Source organism: Bidens hawaiensis, unplaced genomic scaffold, assembly GCF_021521415.1.
Source record: "Bidens hawaiensis isolate Kalapana, Puna unplaced genomic scaffold, B.hawaiensis_p1.1 tig00015545_1, whole genome shotgun sequence".
NCBI classification, from domain to species: Eukaryota; Viridiplantae; Streptophyta; class Magnoliopsida; order Asterales; family Asteraceae; genus Bidens; species Bidens hawaiensis.
This window is the reverse complement of record NW_027492389.1, coordinates 12,925-22,308: the sequence shown is the minus strand read 5'-3', so window position 1 is coordinate 22,308 and position 9,384 is coordinate 12,925. Positions and strand designations below refer to the sequence as shown.

General features: G+C 36.6%; 1 protein-coding gene across 1 annotated transcript; it reads right to left on the bottom strand.

Annotated features, from left to right (window-relative positions):
• Window positions 1-600, bottom strand: LOC143549349 (uncharacterized). The gene has a single exon (XM_077040257.1). It carries the CDS (start codon window positions 598-600, stop codon window positions 1-3), a length of 600 nt encoding a protein of 199 aa, XP_076896372.1.
• Between the last annotated feature and the right edge of the window lie 8,784 nt (window positions 601-9,384).

The window sequence follows — 9,384 nt, the reverse complement described above, 5'->3', positions numbered from 1 at the left end:
TCAGTTTATGGGACGGAGGTGAAGCACCTCAATCGTGATTTTTACAGGTTTTCCTAAGTAAAGTTTAAGCCTGTGACCGTTTACCATAAAACTATGTCCATCCTTTTGGACTAGTTCAACGACTCCATAATCAAAAACTTCCTTAACTGTAAAAGAACCGGACCATCTAGACTTCAACTTTCCAGGAAATAAGAAAATGCGAGAGTTATAAAGGAGTACCTGGTCGCCTTCTTTGAAATGTTTTTCACCTTTTAGTCGTGCGTCATGAAGCCCTTTCATCCTTTCCTTGGAAATCCATGAGTTTTCGTAAGCTTGCGTCCTCAATTCGTCTAGCTCGTGTAGCTGCATGAATCCGTTCTTATCTGCGAATTGCAAATCAAGATTAGCGGTTTTAAGTGCCCAATATGCTATTTGCTTGATTTTGGCTGAAAGATGACATGCCTTTACGTACACCAATTTGAACGACGTTGTGCCTTTAGGAGTTTGGTAAACCGTACGGAAAGCCCACAGAGTGTCGTCTAATTTCTCTGACCAATCTCTGCGATTATGACTCACAGTTTTCTCCAAGGTTCGCTTGATACCATGATTTGTGACTTCCATCTGACCACTTGTTTGCGTGTGGTAGGGTGTAGCAAGTTGATAATGAATCCGCCATATCTGACAAATACTTTCTCCATTTTCGCATTGTAGAAGTGTGTTCCTCGATCACTTATAACTGATTTGGGAATACCAAAATGAGAGAATAATTTCTTAAGAAACTTAACTACCATCCTAGCATCATTGGTGGGTAAAGCTTGGGCTTCGACCCATTTTGATACGTAGTCTACTGCAACTTGGATATAGTGATGTCCAAACGACGTTGGAAATGGTCCCTTAAAGTTGATGCCCCAAACGTCGAATATTTCGCAGATCTGGATGGGTCTTTGTAGCATTTCATCTCGGGCTGAGATGTTTCTAGCACGTTGGCATGCATTGCATGAGCGAAATATTTTGTTTGCTTCTTGGTAGATTGTAGGCCAATAGAAGCTGGCATTGAATACCTTTTTTTGGGTTGCCGATGCTCCATGATGACCTCCTGATGGTCCTTCACGACATGGTTTCAGAATTTCATGTGCTTCGTCCCCATATAGGCATCTTAGGATGATATTAACAGCTCCTGTGTGGAATAAGTAGGGTTCTTCCCAAAATTAATATTTAATATCCGAAAAGAATTTCTTCCTTTGTTGATAGGTCATTTCTTTGAGAACGATTCCACTAGCCTTGTAGTTTGCGATGTCAACGAACCAAAAATGTTTTCCTTCACGAGTCTGGATATGCATAAGAAATTCATGGGGAAAGTTGTCATTTTATCTTGGTCCCCATTATTTCTTGTAAAGTTGGGAAATCCAGACGAGAAAGATGGTCGGCTGCAACATTTTCAACAATCTTCCTGTCCTTGATTTCGATGTAAAATTCTTATAAAAGCACAATCCATCGGATCAAACGGGGTTTAGCATCTTGTTTTGTGAACAAATACTTAATCTCCACATGATCAGTGTCTACGATGGTTTTTGAAAGGACTAGATATGAACGGAATTAGTCGAAAGTGAATACTACGACCAAAAGCTCATTCTCGGTAGTTGTGTAATTCACTTGAGCATCGTTGAGAGTCTTGCTGGCGTAGTAGATCGGATGAAAATGCTTATCTTTCCTTTGTCCTAAGACTGCTCCAACTGTGAAATCACTTGTGTCACACATAAGTTCGAATGGTAGTGTCCAGTCTGGAGCTACCATAATTGGAAGCTTGTCCTTCAGAATTTGGAATGCATTCAAACATTCTTCAGAGAAGATGAATTGAGCATCCTTTTCAAGAAGTTGTGTCACTGGGCTATCTTTGAAAAAACTTTGATGAAATGATGATAAAAACTTGCATGGCCAAGAAAACTTCAAATAGCTTTAACAGATGTGGGTGGTGGAAGATTGGAAATGGTTTCTATTTTGGCTCTATCCACCTCTAATCCAGCTTGAGATATATTGTGCCCAAGAACGATGCCTTCTTTAACCATAAAGTGATATTTTTCCCAGTTTAACACAAGGTTGGCTTCCTCACATCTTGATAACATCCATTTCAGATTTTCAAGACATATATTAAACGAATCGCCAAAGACGGAGAAGTCGTCCATGAAGACTTACATTGAATCCTCAATCATGTCGCGAAAGATAGCTACCATACAACACTGAAAAGTAGATGGAGTATTGCATAGTCCAAAGGACATTCGTCGGTACACGTATATGCCATAGGGACTTGCGAATGTTGTTTTCTCTTGGTCTTCACAGGAAATTGGAATTTGAAAATAACTAGAGAATCCGTTTAGAAATCAACAGTACATCTCTCCTGATAGACGCTCGAGCATCTGATCAATGAAAGGGAGAGGGAAGTGATGCTTCCTAGTGGCATCGTTGAATTTGCGATAGTCGATGCAAATATGACATCCCGTGATAGTTCTCATAGGAATACAACTCATTATTTTCATTGGTGACCACCATCATTCCTCCTTTTTTCGGGACTACTTGGACATGACTCATCTAAGGAGACGGAAATAGGGTAAATTAATCATGCGTCAAGCAGTTTGAGTACTTCCTCTCTCACCACGTCTTGCATATTTTGATTTAGTCGTCTCTGATGCTACACTACGAGTTTGAATTTTTCTTTCATTAGAATTTTGTGAGGGCGAAATGACAGGCTTGTAACATCTCGGATTTTTTGTATTTGAATTCGTATTCGTTTACCCGACTCGGGAATATATTTTGAATCTTTCGTATTAATAAAAACTTTTAGTTGTTAGTATTTAACTAATATTATATTTTAATAACTTTTAAACTTTTCAAACAATGCTTAGAAACCTTTGAAATTGCTTAAAATGACCTAAAAATGCATTTTTGAAAGTATAGGGACTAATTTTGCGAAATCTTCCCTAAACCGACTTAATTAACAAAACTTAAGCCCCAAGATAAGTCATATGATATTATAACATGTCCATATCCATTCCTTATTTTATAAAAAACGAATTTTTTTGTTTTAAATAAGTTGATTTCGTCATTAAACGAATATTTTATTGCCTAAACGAGTTAATTGCCTAATAAACGAATTTAAGTCTTTAATATTTAAACCAACTATTATCTAAACCCTAAAAACTAATTACCTCCAGCCATCCTCCCCATATCCCACAAAATTTCCATTCCCCATCATCAAATTCTTCAAGATTTAATCGATTTCATTCAAGACTAGTTGACTTTGGTGTTCAAGACCTCGTTGATCACGAATTTCTCTGAGTTCCTATCCTTATTTGGGTAAATTGTCTTATTCAATATTGTAGGCTTTTATTTACTTTACAAAATACCTCAATCAATTACGGAGATTGAGGGAATTTACCATGTCAATTGGACTTCGACCACTTTAAGGGCAAAATAGTTAACAAGATTGACTAATCAATTTCTAACACTTATGTTCAAGACTAGCTTTCAGATAGAAGAATTTTATGTTTATTTTAAAGTTTTGGGTGTGCTGACTAAAATCCAACTCCTGAATCACTGCTCAAATTCTGGTCAGTATCAGCTCGCTTATTTATTGAAAATATAATAACCGGAGTTCTATACATCCGTTTGGATTGATTCCAGTATCTATGTTCTCGGTTTTTACTCTACTTTTATTTTGTATAAATGTCAAGTCTGTTTGGATCAGAATACTTATCGTGATAACCTTGCTCGTTTATTTGATCTCTCAGTTTACTCGTTAAATCAACAAGGTGAGTAATCACTCCCCTATTTTACTGTTTTCAAATGCTTTTGGGGACTTTATGCATATAAAATCTTATTTTTCATACTACATATTATCCATACTAGCAAATCATGATTATTGTGTTGTTGATCAATTAAATGTTTGTTTGCTAATTGCTTACTTGCTTATTTGTTTAATTCTAGCAATTCAGAGAGGTCCATTATTGATTCTAGCAAGTCTTGATTCTAGAAATTCATCATAGTAGCCATAACCCATTTTTGAGGCATGGTCAACTGGCACCAATTATTTTTTTTTTCATTTAATTAATGATACTCACAATATTGATTTGTAGTTTTATCTTATATTATATTTAGTGTCGAAAACTTGTGATTTTCTCACTCAACCTCGTGCTAACTGTGTGTGTATATATATATATTACGCATATTGCAGGTTATTCTTTGGTTGGAAGTGAAGATTGAAGATCACATAGATTGACTTTAGGTTATATATAAAAAGACAACTAGTTTGATTTATTTGTTTTTGGATTTATTTGTAACAAGTTGAGACGATGTATACTTGGTTGAATTTAAATAAATTAATTAGATATTGTCATATTTAAATTTTATGAGCAATCCGTTCGCGCCCCGACATTTCCGCCTGAGGTTGGGGTGTGACAAGGCAGATGCCTTTGATATCCATGATTTTCTAAGTGATGACTTTCTTGTGAGCTTTAAGAACTTCTAGGAGTCGGTCTTTCTCATCATTTGAAAGGTCGGAAGAAATAATGACAGCCAATTGAGATTTGCCTTCGAGGAAAGCATACTCAAGGTGTTTGGGTAATTCCTTAAGCTCTAAAGTAGGTGGATCTTCAACAGAAGGTTTGGATTTAGATTCTGGATCTCTATCTACTTCTTCAATGTCTCATCCGAGTTGCTTTCTTCTTCCTCCTCCACAACATGATCTTATGAATTGACAACATGTGTTTTCTCCACAATCAGTTGTGTATCATATGCTATTTCTCAATTGTTTTTCTTAAATGACAGCTGATGTGGTGCTTGTGGTGTTGTTAAAATGGTTGGAATGAGGACTTTAGCTTTTGCACAATATCGTGTTCTATTTATAAAAGTGATTTCTACTAAGACTAAACACACACAAAATAGACAAGTGTACCTATCGTATATCTAGAATAGTATTGGTAAGAACCAAGTATCGATCCGTGGATACAAATGTTTCTAATAATGAAACTTTGCTTTACATTAATCGGAGAGTTTAATCATTTTGGGGTTGATTTTCAAACTTTTTATAAAATAGAAATACTTATATATATATATATATATATATATATATATATATAATATATATAGGTGACAAGAAGAGAAATTCTAAATGAGTAATTCAATTATATGAAAGTTACCATCTAAGATCCAGAATCCACTCCATTCTTCCTTGATGATTATTAAGTAAACATGTGATAAACTTGCCTTAATAATATATGATAGAATAGTCCATCATTTCTAAGTGAACATATTCTATGACATAAAAGAAAGTAGCATGTGTATTTTCAAGTCCATCCCTGCTTAATCTCATACTACCATGAGAATGTCTATTTAAGTAGACAAGTAGTTTGGTAAAGTAGAATGATTAGGATTGACTTTGTTTTCTCAAATACCAATCCTAACAACTTCGGGTGATTTTTAGTTAACTCACACAACCTCCCCTTGGTTGATTTAATTAGGTTATAATTACACATTCCATTAACATATGATTTCTTTAACTAGCATGATAACCTAAGCAATCGTGTTAACAATGTTATTTTAGAATTATCAAAACTAGAGAAATAGATCATAACCTATATCTTATCATTTCTAAGTACAATATAAGGATCCATGTTATATCTTGAATAAATTATCAAGGTATTATTTTTACCATTTCTAGTCTCCAAGAACATGAGTGAACACGAATGATTTTTAGTCATCAACCTTGATGTATTGAGTTAAAGTGATAAAACATTTCTTCATCAATGGATAATTGCAAAATAACCATGTACTTTACCAAACTAAATCACATGTGCAACATAATCATCAAGTAAAACAAAGCTTCTTCATAGATTTTAGATGGTAAATGGAGTTTAGCTCATAATGAGCATGGTTATGAACATTAAAAGAGATGAAGATAACAAACACATGATCAAACTAGAACAATCTAACCAGATGTTGGATGAGTCTTCCCTCTTCAATGGTGATGGATGATGATGATGATGATGATAACCTCCAAGCCTTCAAACTATCCATAAAATCTTCAATATGAGTGTAATGTGGGTGATTTTATAAGAGAAACCCGTAGAGAGATTTTCTTCAAGCACACCAACTGAGTGCAACATGCTTCACTATTTATAGGTTGTCTGGGCAATTAGGCACAGCCTCGTGCTCCATGAGGCACGCCCCCCGTGTCCATGTGTCTAGTCGCATTAAATACTATGTCAGATCGTACATGCTGACTCAACATGGGGACGTGCTTCCTAAGGCACGGCCCCGTGTCTTTGGTATTTTGTTATATTTCTTTTGTCTTTTCTTGAAAGGTGACCATGGCCCCATGCTTCCTAAGGCACAGCCCCGTGCCCACGTGTCTAGTATTTTGTCTTTTCTTGCAAAATTTTGTCTTTTCTTGCATAGAGAAGCATGGGGCGTGTTCAGGGAGGCATGGGGGCGTGTTGGAGTGTTTTTTTGGGTTTTCTTTCATTTTCTTTGACTTTTCGCTTATTTCTTCGTTTGAGGCTTAGGTTTACCCGAAAAATACATTTTAATATGATAAGTAGCCATTTGAACTATATTATTTGATAGAAGTTGCAGTTTTTACAGATTATTTGATGCTAAAAAGATGTATATTTTTATATACATCAACAGCTCACTATTGACTCACACATATCCAGGAAGTATACAAAATCATCTGTGTACTGTGGAAGTCTCATTAACTTTTCTGTGTCAAAAATTACCTCTGCATCCTCTACCCTGAAAGTGAGTTTTCCGGTGCAAACATCTATGAGTACTCTAGTGGTAGCTAAGAATGGTCTTCTTAAGATGAGGGGTACATAAGTGTCTTCATCCATGTCCAGAATAACAAAGTCAGTTGGAAAGACATATATGTCGATTTTGACTAACATGTTCTCAACTATGCCTCTTGGGTATTTTACTGATCTATCGGCTACCTGAATGCTCATACGGGTTGGAGTAGGTTCACTCACACTCGGTTTAATATCTGATCATACCTGTGATGTATGTATGTGAACACTCTTTGCCAAGATGTAACATGTGATAAATAAGCCTGTAACAAGTTAAATCTTCACCTTTTTGAAGGGTTGCATTGATTAGAAGGTAATATGGGTTGATTTTGGTTAAATAGGGGCTTGGTTTTTGGTGGCGGTTCAAGGGTTTAGGCTAATGAAGATGATGATGGAAAATACAACTTCTGCTGATTGTCGAGAGTCTTAAGATGTCTTCAATGGTTAGCTCCTTTTCTCCTGATTGTTGTTTTTTTAATTTTTTTATAAACCTATTGACTCTTTTAAGGTCAGATCATCAAGACCAGTTTTGTCGAGGTTGTGGATCAGTTCTTCCTCAATCATGTTCTGAACATAACTCCCAACTCTAATGGATCGTTCAACTTTGAGCCTAATTGCCCCCACCCTTATTAGTTGGTATATTCATGTTGAGACTGAGTTTGACTTTTTCTACATCTTCCTTCGTGGGACCAGTTTCCGCATCCTAAGCATCATTCGTATCTTTTTGCTCTTCTTTTCATCACGATTTTGGAAACTCCACAAAATGGTGGCCTTTGTTCGTCTTGGCGCCACTTTTTCCTCAACTCATTGCTAAAGAGAAAGATTCTCTCCCTAAGTTCTAGAGGCAACCTAGGTTTTGCGAAATGTATGCAGCAAAGGAAATTGAAATCGAAATAATGGATTTCCAGTTCTTTTGGTTTTGCCGGTAAAAGACCAATGTTGTATTTTACCGGTGAAAGGGATAAAGTGATAAGTTTTTGGTTAACGTTTTTGGGTTTTGTAATATTGGAGAATGGTTTGAGGGAATGATAATACTACCTTCTTCCTTATGCAACGCTTCGTGCGGTCTTGAAATGAATATTTGCGACAAGTTTTAAATCACACGAAACATATGACTCACTCAAAGCTTCCGAAAAAAAATTATATGGCATGAGGTTTATCTCACAGTAACAGAGGAATTGGGTATAAACGCCATATTTTGCATAAATTTATTCTAAATATTACAAAACTTCTTTTTACTTTTTCACCTTTTTAGTTATAGTAGAATTTTAGTTGGTTATTTGCAAAAACATTTCTTGGATTTCTTTTGGTTTTGTCATGAAAATAGTCTTTGTTTGCTACAAAAATTTTGTTATTAGAGAATCTTATAATTAGTTGAGCAAGCAATTGGTCAATTAATTACCCTCCCCACACTTGAATCTCACATTGTCCTCAATGTGAAAATATCCATAAAAAGATTTATGATAAAATTCATATGAAGTATGGTGGGTAAAATGGAAAGGAACTCCCTAAGGGCTAACAAAATTTCGACAGAGCGTCCCTTGTTTTTCGTCCGTTTTGCTGTAATGTACCTGAATAATAAAGCCTTCACACAACCAACAAACAACCAAAGCCTACTAAAAATTGGGTATGAAATCATCCAAACCCTGCCCACACGGGCTAAATAAGTTCCTACTAAATTTTCTTGGCACCCACGACCATAATAAGTAGCAAACAAACCAACAACAAAATTGAAATTGTCTTAATCAAGCATAATAATAATGTCAGATGATACTACCGCCCATACCCATACACATGACTTACCATCGCGGCTGCTCGTCAGTTACCCGGATGCTCCGTGTCAAAGGTCCCCACTACCTGTCCATGCGCTCACTCAACTGTTGAATCCCCTGTTTCGTCTATGCGTATTCTGCAGATCGCTGTGTGTTAGAGTCAATAATTTCCCTCAAACCCACGACCCCCTCGCTCTGACCAACCGCAGTGACTGTGTGCCTCAACAAGCGGTGAATGTATCTCATGAGTGGTTCGCGTAAGGCGGAGCTCTTGATGCTGCTCGGAATGTATCTCTCACCTCCAAAGCTTAATTGTTCCCATGTATGTAACCTGGTGCTTCCTGCTTCGCTCGATTCATCAGCATCTTCATCTGCAAAAGTTGTCATAGACTCGTATCATATGGGAGTATCGGTATCATCGCTCGCATAAATACCCAAATCAATGCTGAGCTGCGTGACCGTGGTTTTGAACCATACTCTCCCACATCTGAACTCAATAGCCTCTTCATCCCACACATATACAAGTCATTTGTTTTTATCGAGAATGAAGCCAAGAATTCTTTGGTCAATATAGTCACTGCCTTGCCTTTCTGATTGAGAACACGTGCCACGGTCCCTTGACGAACCCTTTATACCTTCTCCATTGGTTCACTTGCTTCAGAGTTTCTTTGCAAGCATAAAAGTTTGGTTCTGGAAGTCGGTTTTCTAGGTTGGTCATTCTTTGTCGGGGGCGTTCATCACGTTCCGTGTTCTCATGAAAAACTAAGAAAGCATGGGCATCATCCCCGTAATCAGCC